Genomic DNA, 13,856 nt, shown 5'->3' on the forward strand with positions numbered 1-13,856 from the left:
GAGTAAATTAACCATAAAAATAGGATTTTTTTTTACAGTGTGTTATATTGGTCATTAACTAAAAAAAAGAAAAAGCTCTAGCAAAATATATGTGAAACTTGCATCACAGTAGGAAATAACAGTAACCTTTGTTTGTACCTCTACAATCAATAACTTATTATTATATTAGTTAGAGAGTGGGGTAGCATGGTGGCACAGGGGTTAGTGCATGTGCCTCACAATACGAAGGTCCTGAGTAGTCCCGAGTTCAATCCTGGGCTCGGGATCTTTCTGTGTGGAGTGTGCATGTTCTCCCTGTGACTGCGTGGGTTCCCTCTGGGTACTCCGGCTTCCTCCCACCTCCAAAGACATGCACCTGGGGATAGGTTGATTGGCAACACTAAATTGGCCCTAGTGTGTGAATGTGAGTGTGAATGTTGTCTGTCTATCTGTGTTGGCCCTGTGATGAGGTGGCGACTTGTCCAGGGTGTACCCCGCTTTCCGCCCGAATGCAGCTGAGATAGGCTCCAGCACCCCCCACGACTCCGAAAGGGACAAGCGGTACAAAATGGATGGATGGATGGATAGTTAGAGAGTAAAATAATTTGTACATATTTAATAAACTATTTTAAATCCCTGCTGCTCATGTTGACTGTTGGTCTGAGATTTCATAGAATAAAAAACGAGTGGCAGTGAATTGAACATGCAATGATACGTAAATACCACTACTTCCCTAGAGTAGATGTCACATGCAGGGCAAAGGTAATTTTGGTTAATAAACAGGAAGTTGTTAGATTGTGTGGTTAGCCAGGCAGGGCGTCACTCACTCATTGGCCTTATGGTTAGAGTCTCCGCCCTGAGACTGGAAGGTCGCGAGTTCAAAGCCCGGCCGAGTCATACCAAAGACTATAAAAATGGGACCCATTGCCTCCCTGCTTTTCACTCAGCATCAAGTGTGACGCTCATTGGGACTTTAACTTAACTTTAACTTATGAAGAGAAAAAAAAGAGAATAATGCTACCAAAATATTTGTTTACTGATCTGTGTTAGAAATTGAATCCCCTCTAAAGTAAAAATTGATAAATTTGTGCATTTCCCCCGATTAAATAAAGGGCAGAAATCAACGATGACACAGCAATGAGCCGAGCTTCAGCTCTGAATATGTATTCCCTCACAAACTTAGTTCGAAGGGGACATGCTTGGTAGCCTATATACAGTAAAAACAAAGACTTATAATATGCCATGACTTTCTGCAGCTTGTGGAATGTCTTCAATTATTTGTTATTGCTAAACATACACGGATTGAGGTATGTGTCAAACTGACTCAAAAAACTTGTTAAATTTAATGTTCTTACATTTCTGAGTCTCAATTGCAAGTACCGTATTTTCCGGACCACAGGGCGCACCGGATTATAAGGCGCACTGCCGATGAGTGGGTATAGTCAGATCTATTTTCATACAAAAGGCGCATTAAAGGGGTCATATTATATTTTTTTTTTTCGAAAATGAAAACACTTCCTTGTGGTCTACATAACATGTAATGGTGGTTCTTTGGTCAAAATGTTGCATGGATTATGTTTTACAGATCATCTTCAAGCCGCTTTCTTACAATCGCTTCCGGATGCGCCGTATTGTGAGCGGTCTTATTTACGTGGCTCACCTTCGGCAGCGTCTTCTCCCCATCATCTTAATTGTAGCGGTGTAGTGTGCAAGGACGGGGGTAGAAGAAGTGTCAAAAGATGGAGCTAACTGTTTTAACAACATTCAGACTTTACTTAAATCAATAACGGAGCAGCATCTTCTCATCCGTGGCTCACTAGTGCAATAACAACGCCGGAAATGTGTCCCGTGAAAAAACGTCCGACCGGAACTCTCTAATAACTAAAGTTCCTTGGGTGAATAATGTAAACTCACTTCACCGGTATTTTTTAGGGCTTTCATGGCGAGTTTACTGACAGATATAAGTAAGAACTTTACACTACTTTATATTATAAATGGCAACAGTGGAGGATGAATGTCCCATAACAAGAAGATACAGAAAAAGAAGAAGCTTATCGACTACGGTGTCTGCAACGACTACAAAGGCGAACGCGCGCAAATTTTCAGGACTTATGCAGATCCCAAATACAGATCAGCAGGTACCAGAAGGTAAGGATATTTTCTTTTGCATAATATTGCGAAACAAAACGCCAGATAATATGTCTTACCTTATACACACACCACAATAAAACTCTAATGTTGAAGCACAGTACAATCCATCAAGCGGTGCAGCTCCATAGCTTACCAAAACATTTTGATAGATTTTTGAGCGCCGTGTGTAATGTTCGATATTTTCAATGGAACATATAAAATGTTGGTGTTGAGTCATATTGCAGTCTACACGTATCTCTTATGTGTGACTGCCATCTACTGGTCACACTTATCATATCACCATGCACCAAATAAAATAGCTTTGAGGTCGGTAAGCACAACCAAAATTATTCCGTACATTAGGCGCACCGGGTTATAAGGCGCACTGTCGAGTTTTGAGAAAATGAAAGGATTTTAAGTGCGCCTTATAGTCCAAAAAATACGGTCTGCATTCATTTGTCCTACCTGTGTTGCCATAGTCAGGAGATTTAATGTGTCCAGCCTTGTCTTTTGTTAGGTTCTACAAAGTGTTTTCTACTTAAAGTATTGTACTTATAACACACCAGCTGTTTATTGTAACATTCATATCAATTGTAGTTTGCATTACCAAATTTGGAGGTGTTGAACTCGCCATGTAAAATCACTAATGCTAATTGGTAGCATAGACACATCGAATATCCAATGTAAATGAATTAGCATTGAGCAAGTTTAAAAAGTGGAGCCTTACTTTTGAGTGCTTTCTATCAGGCATGCTTGCTTGATTTAGTAGTGATTTTAATTTTCCTGAGGGAACTCTCCTGAAGGAATCAATAAAGTACTATCTATCTATCTATCTTAGTTGGCATGGGGAATTGTAACATTACTTAGAGGCAGTCTGCTACGAATGCAACTGTTTTCCCGCCAGCCTGAAGTTACGTCACATGCAACCAAGGACTCAAAATATGGTACCGTTTGATTTTTTTTCATGAAACCACAGTCTGACAGAATTTTTCGGTACTACCGAACCCCATGTTCTGTATTTGTACCTGAGCACAATGGCGGCCCCGTATGATCCAATCACGAGGTCGGGGAGATCATCTTCTCCAAGGTCAATATTTCCATTGATGGCCTGTCCAAAGAATCTGATCCCAGGCTTTATTTTCTGTCCCCTGAGTCTCTGGAATAGCAAATACATCACTACGTTACCCTGACTGGCCAAAACATTAGGTACATTTGATGCGATCCAATAGTATAGTCAAAAACATTTTACATGTCTGTTACATACTGAATGAGCAAGCAATTTTTGTTGGGATCTCAAAAAGGACGCTACAATGTTATTGAAGCACAATTTTGAAGACACTCCAGAATTTTGGCTATGACTGTATAAACTTCACCTGACTAAAAACACTGCGTATCCCTCTTTGTCTGTCACCAAGAAAGATGTACACTGCCCCCGCGTTAGCGTCTTCGAGAGGGGCCCCGACCGCAACGTCTCTGAGTCCATCGCCGTTGAGATCTGCAAGACTAGCAATGCTGGTGCCAAACCTCCCCATGGACGGTGCTGCTGTCACATTCATCTCCCTTCTGAGCAGCACCTGCAGGAATCGACACTTGCGTGTGTTAAATAATTAATTTACATCACAGTAAGAAAAGCGGTAATAGCGGCCCACCTCATCAGTCAGTGTGTAGACGTAGATCTGTCCCTCTGACCTTTTCTGAGGATGGTAAAACAACGGTGCTCCCACAAGGAGGAAATCACTGTCACCATCTGAGTCCACATCTATTGTGCACAGCTCAGCCCCAAAGTAGGAACCAATCTGAACAGGCCGAGAAACACACATTTAGTTATTTTGTTTATATTGTCACATCTTTGGACAATAAAAGCTGCTTGTGCATAAAGTGAGGAAATTAACCATGTTTTTCTCTCTCTGTAGTTACTAAATATGAAATATTGTTTTATCATAACCTTTAAATAAATAAATGGGTTATACTTGTATAGCGCTTTTCTACCTTCAAGGTACTCAAAGCGCTTTGACAGTATTTCCACATTCACCCATTCACACACACATTCACACACTGATGGAGGGAGCTGCCATGCAAGGCGCTACCAGCACCCATCAGGAGCAAGGGTGAAGTGTCTTGCCCAAGGACACAACGGACGTGACTAGGATGGTAGAAGGTGGGGATTGAACCCCAGTAACCAGCAACCCTCCGATTGCTGGCACGGCCACTCTACCAACTTCGCCACGCCGTCCCATTTAATACAACATGCAACATTTAATACAACATATAGAAAATAACTCGCTTATATTGACAACCAGTCTACGTCGACCAACTCATCAAGTCCTGGTCTACCGTCTTCTTATTTTTAAAAAGTGCCAAAAGACAAAAAGAGTCAAGGGGTCAGTTTATGTCAACATGTGCGTAATTTCATCATTATCGCTAAGCAGGGTGAAACCGCAACAACAACATAACTACTGTCTATTAACACGCGAAGTCCCAGAGAAGGGTCAATTGACATTTTTACCTAGAAAACACACAAGAGGGTCATTTGACCCCTAGTCCCCCCTGTGGACACTCCTTTTGTTATGAAAATGTGGCTGTTAGTGGCACACGGCAGGGGGCCACTTGAGCCTGTGTGGGGGAGGGGACCTTACAGCTCAAGCTTTAGTTCTGAGGTAGGTTGTGTGTGTTTTTGCAAGGATCAACAGAATGAAGGGATCAACACTCTGACATTTATTGTTAAAAAAAATACAAAACAAAACATATTTACAAAGAATGAAAAAGCAACTGTTTTCCCAGTTTTGGTGTGGAGGGTTGTTGCAGAAGCAATTGTTATTTTTGTGTGCCAAAAATAGTTTAAAAAAAAAAATTTACAAAGAAAAAAGCATATTTACAAAGAATGAAAAACCATGTCCATGTAAACGTGACTGACATACATTTGAGCAGTCACTCACAATCCTGGCACTGCCATTGCTCCTTTCGGCATTTCCCACATGTATAATTTTTCTGTCTACCTAGACAAACTGCCCCTAACAGCCTCATTACCATAACAAAATGAGTGATTAGTGTATTCGGGAAAAGCGTCGGGCCAAATGACCCCTCTCTGGGTCTTCTAGGTAGACAGAAAAATGCTGGGACTTCTAGTGTTAACACAGCATTAAAACGTGCACACGGTCCCTTTCTGTTAAAAACAAAGTAAGCTTTTGAGGTGAATCATACCAAGTACCATTTATTTATATGATCGTGAGCTAGCATGTGTTTGTATTTGGTTACAGAATCCTTCAGAGGATTAGTCTACTAAGGTCAAAAGTGCACATGTCCAGCACGAGCCTTTCAAAGAGTGGTGGCCCTTGCCCTCAGGACATTGGGGAACTTAAAAGACAGCAGCAGTTGGATTTTAGGAGAGATAATAAAAACATTAGCAACATCTGGTAGGGAGCCCCCACAGATAGGAGTAGAGGATAGGGGTCGGAGGTCACCCGACTCAAACTGATCAGAGGAATAATGTCAAGGAAAGATTGACTGGCCAGACTGACCGGCTCCAAGGCTAGAGTTACAAAGAGTGGGGGTCTTCAGAAAGGGGTATTTAGTCACTGTGGTCCGAGAGGACTTCAGAAGAGATTCTGCCCACTCTTTCTCCTGGACCTGCAGCTTCAGTCAGAGGCTCGCTGAAACAAATAAAGCTATTTGTTGGACGATTCCTCGTTGCCGTCTTCTTGGCTCATCACCCATCGCACGACCAACAAATATACAACACTTTAAAATAAAAGCTTGGGGGTAATAACCTAGCTTATCAATAAACTGTCTGTGTTTCAAAAATCCTCTATCATCGCCAGTTCTCTTTATGTAAAAATAAACAACTAATGTGCAAGCAACAGCTGGTTTCGATTTCAGTTATGTTGACAACCGCTTATGTCGGGTTCCACTGTGTGTGAAAAAGATCCACTTCAAGCCAATACCAAAGCAAGATGAATAAACTAGTCAAAAAAATGTCATATCATACCTAAACATTCAATTTGTGACTTATCAACACTGTTACAATTAAAGTATGCACTTTTCCAACCTGATCGCCATTTATTCTTTGGCTTGCATTCCAGCTGCTCCCGTCGCGTCTAAAGAGTAGTACTTGTCCTGTGTGCTGAAACCTTGGAGCGCCAGTGAAATATAGAGGAGCATTGTTTATCTGGCCCACAGAAACAGAGTATCCTGCAACCGAGAATTACTCACATAAGTACCACACATTAAAAAGGTCCGATACCAGTTGTCTCAGTGAGTTAAAAAAATAGCAATGGCAATGGTAGTAAAATATTTGAAAAAAATACCCATGTAAGAGTCCATCTGCATGTGTGAATCTGTAATCCGTGTCTCTGTTAAATCATGGCGCTCATATAAAGCACCACGCCAGCTGTTTGATCCCACGGAACCGAGAATCAATGTGTCCTGTCATTGAAAAGCATCAGAATCAGTACTCTAGTAATTTGTGCTATGGACAAAAATACAAAACCCAAAACCAGTGAAGTTGGCACGTTGTATAATTCGTAAATAAAAACAGAATACAATGATTTGCAAATCCTTTTCAACTAATATTACATTGAATAGACTGCAAAGAGAACATATTTAATGTTCGAACCGGGAACCTAATTTTTTTTTGGCAAATAATCATTAACTTAGAATTCAATGGCAGCAACACATTGCAAAAAAGTTGGCACAGGGGCATTTTTACCACTGTGTTACATGGCCTTTCCTAGAACAACACTCTGTAAATGTTTGGGAACTGAGGAGACCTATTTTTGGAATTCTTTCCCATTCTTGCTTGATGTACAGCTTAAGTTGTTCAACAGTCCGGGGTCTCCGTTGTGGTATTTTACGCTTCGTAAAGCTGCTTTTATACCCAATCATGGCACCCACCTGTTCCCAATTAGCCTGTTCACCTGTGGGATATTCCAAATAAGTGTTCGATGAGCATTCAAACTGTCTCAGATTTTTTTGCCACTTGTGCCAGCTTTTGTTGCAAACATCCAATTCGAAATGAGCTAATATTTGCAAAAAATAACAAAGTTTACCAATTCGAACGTTAAATATCTTGTCTTTGCAGTCTATTCAATTGAATATAGGTTGAAAAGGATTTGCAAATCATTGTATTCTGTTTTAATTTACGATTAAAGTTAAAGTTAAAGTTAAAGTACCAATGATAGTCACACACACACTAGGTGTGGTGAAATTTGTCCTCTGCATTTGACCCATCCCCTTGATCACCTCCTGGGAGGTGAAGGGAGCAGTGGGCAGCAGCGGTGCTGCGCCCGGGAATCATTTTTGGTGATTTAACCCCCAATTCCTACCTACCGATCTCAGGGCGGACACTCTAACCACTAGGCCACTGAGTAGGCCTTTTTACACAACGTGCCATCTTCACTGGGTTTGCACATATCCCGATGCAGTATACATTGGGGATGTGCCGATAGATCAGCCACCGATCAAAAACAGCCAATTTTCGTAAAAAAGTATGTGATCGTCCATTGCCGATTTATGTCTGTTAAGGCGATCACAAACACTGATACAGTCGGACTGACACTATTTACTTTTGGTGCCCCAGCTGACAGGTGGCCAGCAGCTAATTATGGGTCTCCTTTGACAGTGTGGCGCCGCTCCCCTAAATTAATAATAATTACCTCCATTTAGGAAAATAAACTGCATTTTTAAATTGGCGTCCCATAATACACATGCTGTGAACCTGTTTTTATGTTTTATTTATTTTATTTCATTTATTTATTTTTTATCGTGTTCTGTTTGTGTTGTGTTGTGTTTGCTCGGTACTCGTATTATCTTTTAACCTGCCCATTGTACAGCACTTTGGCTACCCCTGTGGTAAATTTTAAATGTGCTTTATAAATAAAGTTGATTTGATTTGATACTTTTAAACTGTACACATATTCTTGTCGCTCGGTGCCACACATTTGAACAATGTGCAATAATTTAATTTAAAAGAATATTTGGCTTTATGCAGACTCAGAGCTTTTGTCTACATCAAGCCCTTAAGCTGAAGAATAATCCTATAAAAACTATACAGTGTATAGTTTATAATGTAAAGTAATAATAATATATAACAATATTGGTGATGCCCCATATCGTGCACGCAAAATCCTCATTTAAAGAAGGCCGTCTCACCACTTTACAATTGCACAAGCAGTGTTAGTAGATGGCACACAACATGCCCATTAATAGTACACACAATTTTAAAGATTGCACATACTAGTTACTGTGTCCTGTTTGGATTCTATTGAATCAGGCCTGACCTTTAGGAAAGTGTTGTCCTAATTGGTACTACACTGAAAATCTCTGCATTCACCAGGAGTCACAGTCAACTTCATGTAAAAGATGCGGATGAAATAAGGAAGCTGTTAGGGTCCATGTCGAGAAAGTGATTGGGTGTTTGCACACCAAGTACACCTTAATAAATAACACCATTTGCCTTGGCTTGTGGTCCATGTAAAGACTCCACTAGATAAGATTGTGGTGTATGGTGTGCTTGGACCAATATGTGTTGTTTTGAAGTCGACATCTTACAATGTACACCTTAATCATATATCGGTAAATGTTTATACAGTTTCTTTCTTTTTGTATTTTGTAAGATTTCACCTTCAGATATGAAGTGCTTTTACCCATATAAGCATATACAATATAACAAAATCACACAATGATTTGTAAAGATAGTTTATATAAAGTGTGCAAAAGGTAGTGAAACCTTGTAAGCAGAAGAGGAGTACTACAGTTAGTACACGACCCCCGGAAGTAATGCAGTATTGTATTGTGAGACATTTAGTGGTAGTAATATTGTACAAGTAATGTATTGTACCGGTAAGTAATGTAGTCAAGATATTGTACAAGTAATATATTGTAAGTAATGTAGTAGTAGTGATATTGTAATAGTAATGTAATGCAACTAATGTAGTAGTAGTGATTTTGTACAAGTAATATATTGTAAGTATTGAAGTAGTGAAGTCGTAGTCGTGATATTAGAGGTAATATAATGTAAGTAATGTAGTAGTAGTGATATTGTAAAAATAATTTATTGTAAGTAATGTAGTAGTAGTGATATTGTACAAGTAATATATTGTACAAGTAATATATTGTAAGTAATGGAGTAGTAGTGATATTGTACAAGTATTATATTGTAAGTAATGTAGTATTAGTGATATTGTACAAATAGTATATATTAAGTAATGTAGAAGTAGGGATATTGTACAAGTAATATATTGTAAGTAATTGAGTAGTAGTGATATTGTACAAACAGTATATTGTAAGTAATGTACTGGTGGTAGTAGTAGTGATTTTGTACAAGTAATATATTGTAATGTAGTAGTAGTGATATTGTACAAGTATTATATTGTAAGTAATGTAGTATTAATGATATTGTACAAATAATATATTGTAAGTACCAGTAGTAGTAGCGATATTGTACAAAGTATTATATTGTAAGTAATGTAGTATTAGTGATATTGTACAAATAGTATATTGTAAGTAATGTAGTAGTAGTGATATTGTACAAGTAATATATTGTAAGTAATTGAGTAGTAGTGATATTGTACAAATAGTATATTGTAAGTAATGTACCGGTGGTAGTAGTAGTGATATTGTACAAGTAATATATTGTAATGTAGTAGTAGTGATATCGTAAAAGTAATAGCTTGTAATTAATGTAGTAGTAGTAGTGGCATTGTACAAGTAGTATATTGTAAGTAATGTAGTATTAGTGATATTGTACAAGTAGTATATTGTAAGTAATGTAGTAGTAGTGATATTGTACAAGTAGTATGTTGTAAATAATTGAGTAGTAGTGATATTGTACAAATAGTATATTGTAAGTAATGTACCGGTGGTAGTAGTAGTGATATTGTACAAGTAATATATTGTAAGTAGTGAAGTCGTAGTCGTGATATTAGAGGTAATATAATGTAAGTAATGTAGTAGTAGTGATATTGTAAAAATAATTTATTGTAAGTAATGTAGTAGTAGTGATATCGCAAAAGTAATAGCTTGTAATTAATGTAGTAGTAGTGACATTGTACGAATAGTATATTGTAAGTAATGTACCGGTAGTAGTAGTGATATTGTACAAGTAATATATTGTAAGTAATAGAGTAGTAGTGATATTGTACAAATAGTATATTGTAAGTAATGTACCGGTGGTAGTAGTAGTGATATTGTACAAGTAATATATTGTAATGTAGTAGTAGTAGTGATATCGTAAAAGTAATAGCTTGTAATTAATGTAGTAGTAGTGACATTGTACGAATAGTATATTGTAAGTAATGTACCGGTAGTAGTAGTGATATTGTACAAGTAATATATTGTAAGTAGTGAAGTCGTAGTCGTGATATTAGAAGTAATATAATGTAAGTAATGTAGTAGTAGTGATATTGTAAACATAATTTATTGTAAGTAATGTAGTAGTAGTGATATCGCAAAAGTAATAGCTTGTAATTAATGTAGTAGTAGTGACATTGTATGAATAGTATATTGTAAGTAATGTACCGGTAGTAGTAGTGATATTGTACAAGTAATATATTGTAAGTAATAGAGTAGTAGTGATATTGTACAAATAGTATATTGTAAGTAATGTACCGGTGGTAGTAGTAGTGATATTGTAGAAGTAATATATTGTAATGTAGTAGTAGTAGTGATATCGTAAAAGTAATAGCTTGTAATTAATGTAGTAGTAGTGACATTGTACGAATAGTATATTGTAAGTAATGTACCGGTAGTAGTAGTGATATTGTACAAGTAATATATTGTAAGTAATTGAGTAGTAGTGATATTGTACAAATAGTACAATAGTAAGTAATGTACCAGTAGTAGTAGTGATATCGTACAAGTAACACATCAAGTTAGAGCAAGCAGAATCAGACAAGAATGCATGTTAAGCGCTAAACTAGCCGCTACAACACAAGCAGTAAGTGCTTATAGTAAAGTTTAAGAGGTGTAGATGGAAGTGTCTTACAGCAGAAAGCAGAGGTGTGGACTCGAGTCACATGACTTGGACTCGAGTCAGACTCGAGTCATGAATTTGATGACTTTAGACTCGACTTGACAAAATGTAAAGAGACTTGCAACTCGACTTAGACTTTAACATCAATGACTTGTGACTTCACTTGGACTTGAGCCTTTTGACTTGAAATGACTTGCTACTTTCCCCAAAACCCAAAGCTTAAAAAGTTATTTGGGAGCGCTCCGTATCTTTCATTTTGTACGTGTCTGTCTGTCTATCAGCGTGTGTGCTGCCTGTCAGCGTGTGTGCTCTCAGTACAACAGCCAATCAAATTAGATCTACATTGTTTTCATCACACAGCATTGCTCCATTCAAATTGCAGGACAACCACCGAACAAGAGTTGTCAAACAATGCGGCAGAGAGAAACAATTATGCCAAAGTTGGTTTCGTTCGGGTATAAAAACTACGACTTGGTCAACAAAAAACGAATTGCGTATGCAAATCACGCAGTTCGAATATTACAGACGGAGACGCAACAACTTCCAACTTCGTTCGACATTTGAAGTTGCCCAAAGAAGGGTAAGTTTTGAATGTAAGATAACGTTTATTGGCTAAGTAACATGACTTTTATTTGCTGTGTAGTTAAATCAGTGAGGCTGTAAACTCACTGCTAACGTTATAACCATAGACATGTTTTAAGGGTACGCAGCATCGAGCGCTACTGCCTACTGGCGCAGACAAGACGCGGGGCCACCATCTTGGAGTGGTGATCCGCTCCACTCAGTGCAATTCATTTGTCAGGAGCAATGAACTGTCAGCGCATTTAATTCATTTTACCTCACTGAATACCACTGATTTTCACGCGGTTTTTTGTCACACGTGTAGCTATGATAACGGACACATGTTTTGGCAAGTTTTATTATTCATAGTTTGCTTAACAGTAATATAATATTCTTATACGCTATAAGTGACCAGACGTCCGAGATCAAAACTGGGAATATAATCCCAGAGAAGGGGGAAAAAACGGTAAGCTATTTTTAAATTGAAGAAACAATATGATTAGGTTATATATACATGCGTATATCCTACATAAACAATGTATGAATACATTAGATATCTATATATTTTAGGGACCTATAAACTGTATCTCTGTTGCTGCAGCAGCAGAGAGTTTATTCTGTCTTGACACTTTGTATTGATATTTTGTATTACATTCTTCCCTTAAATGATCATGTTTACAGTGATTGTTATGTATGTATTTTTTATGTATGTCGCTTTGGATAAAAGCGTCTGCCAAATACTTAAACATATATAAACACCTGAAAGTCTTTATATCAGCTAAAACCACCAATTTGTTTCACTACATTCAGAATAAAACCAAATGCTGTTTTACCCAACAATGTTAGTATTTGAATATTGTTACTTGAAGACTTATTCCTGGTTACAATTATACTGTTAAGAAAGTATTGTCTTATATTTTGCCTAAAATGAGAATGCATCATAATCAGTGGCGGCTGGTGAATTTTGTTTTAGGTGGGGCTGAAAGTTTGTAAACCAAACCCCTGTAGGGGCGTCATCCTCCCCCAGAAGATTTATTTGTGATTTTCACATACAAATATTGAATATCTTTGCTCCTTCTCAACTCTGTTGTAATATTATTTTCATAAAATACAACCAATAGTATGTTAATGTTTGTTTTTGCAAATGTGTTTATTCTGTAAAGGAATGAGTTAAATGTTTAAAATTGTTTAAACTATTAAAATTACTGTTAATAGTGCTATTATGAATTGCAATGTCAGCACTACTTTTTTTCTTGCAATTTCAAATGCACTTGTTTTAATAAATAAATACAGCGTTTTAAAAGCATACACAATCTGTGTAAAAATATTAGTCTGTGGTTAAAAGGACTTGAAAGGACTCGAAACTCAAAATGCAGGACTTGGGACTCGACTTGAGACTTTCCAGTCTTGACTTTGGACTTGACTCGGGACTTGCCTGTCTTGACTCGGGACTTGACTCGAGACTTGAGGGCAAAGACTTGAGACTTACTTGTGACTTGCAAAGCAATGACTTGGTCCCACCTCTGGCAGAAAGTAAGCAGTTAATAACAGGAAATTAACAAGTATATTAATAGGAGTTAGAGAGAGAATAATATAATGGTGCTCTGTCGCTGTGTCGCGGACAGGCGTAAACATAAAAGGAGGACAGATGGATCCATTGCAGTAGTGCTGATACCAAGGGTAGTATCAATATACGATTGATACTAGAGTGATTAGATGGTGGGGTTTTTTTTCACAAGATCAGTTTTTTGTCGTTTTTGTTATTGTTTACAAATTCGGGAAATAACCCTGGACACAAGACAACTTTAGAGCAAAAACATGTTTAGTTATTGTCTACTATTGACTTTGTTTTGTTCATGAAAATGCATGTAATAATGCAGGGGTGTCAAACTTGTTTTCATCAAGGGCCACATTGCGGTTATGGCTGCCCTCAGGGGGCCACTTGTAACAGTGGGTATATATGAATCACAATGTATAAGGATTTGCCTCTTGATATTACATATTTGTGTATGCATTTAATTTTTTATTTTTTTTTCTATGTACCCTGTAAAAAAATCTACATTTTACGGTAAAAAATGGCAGCTCAGTCACCAGAATTTAATTGTACAATTTAATGTTTTTTTTACAGCATATTACTGTAAATGTAAAAACAGTACAACAGTTATCTGCAACTGTTTTACTTGATGTCCATTCTGTCATTTTAATGTGTAATGTGAAT

General features: G+C 37.6%; 1 protein-coding gene across 2 annotated transcripts in view; it reads right to left on the reverse strand.

The window, feature by feature from the left end:
- Window positions 1-13,856, reverse strand: part of zmp:0000001082 (integrin alpha-D) — a 108,221-nt gene that overhangs the window by 64,768 nt on the left and 29,597 nt on the right. For both annotated transcript variants that reach the window (XM_062026719.1, XM_062026720.1), the window contains 5 exons: window positions 6,414-6,531; window positions 6,155-6,297; window positions 3,759-3,905; window positions 3,483-3,683; window positions 3,135-3,265 (listed from right to left, as the gene is read on the reverse strand). In XM_062026719.1, the coding sequence (XP_061882703.1) occupies window positions 3,135-3,265; window positions 3,483-3,683; window positions 3,759-3,905; window positions 6,155-6,297; window positions 6,414-6,531 (740 nt within the window). The remainder of the gene's footprint in view (window positions 1-3,134; window positions 3,266-3,482; window positions 3,684-3,758; window positions 3,906-6,154; window positions 6,298-6,413; window positions 6,532-13,856) is intronic.

The sequence above is a fragment of the Entelurus aequoreus genome, linkage group LG18 (genome assembly GCF_033978785.1).
Source record: "Entelurus aequoreus isolate RoL-2023_Sb linkage group LG18, RoL_Eaeq_v1.1, whole genome shotgun sequence".
In the NCBI taxonomy this organism is placed as follows: domain Eukaryota; kingdom Metazoa; phylum Chordata; class Actinopteri; order Syngnathiformes; family Syngnathidae; genus Entelurus; species Entelurus aequoreus.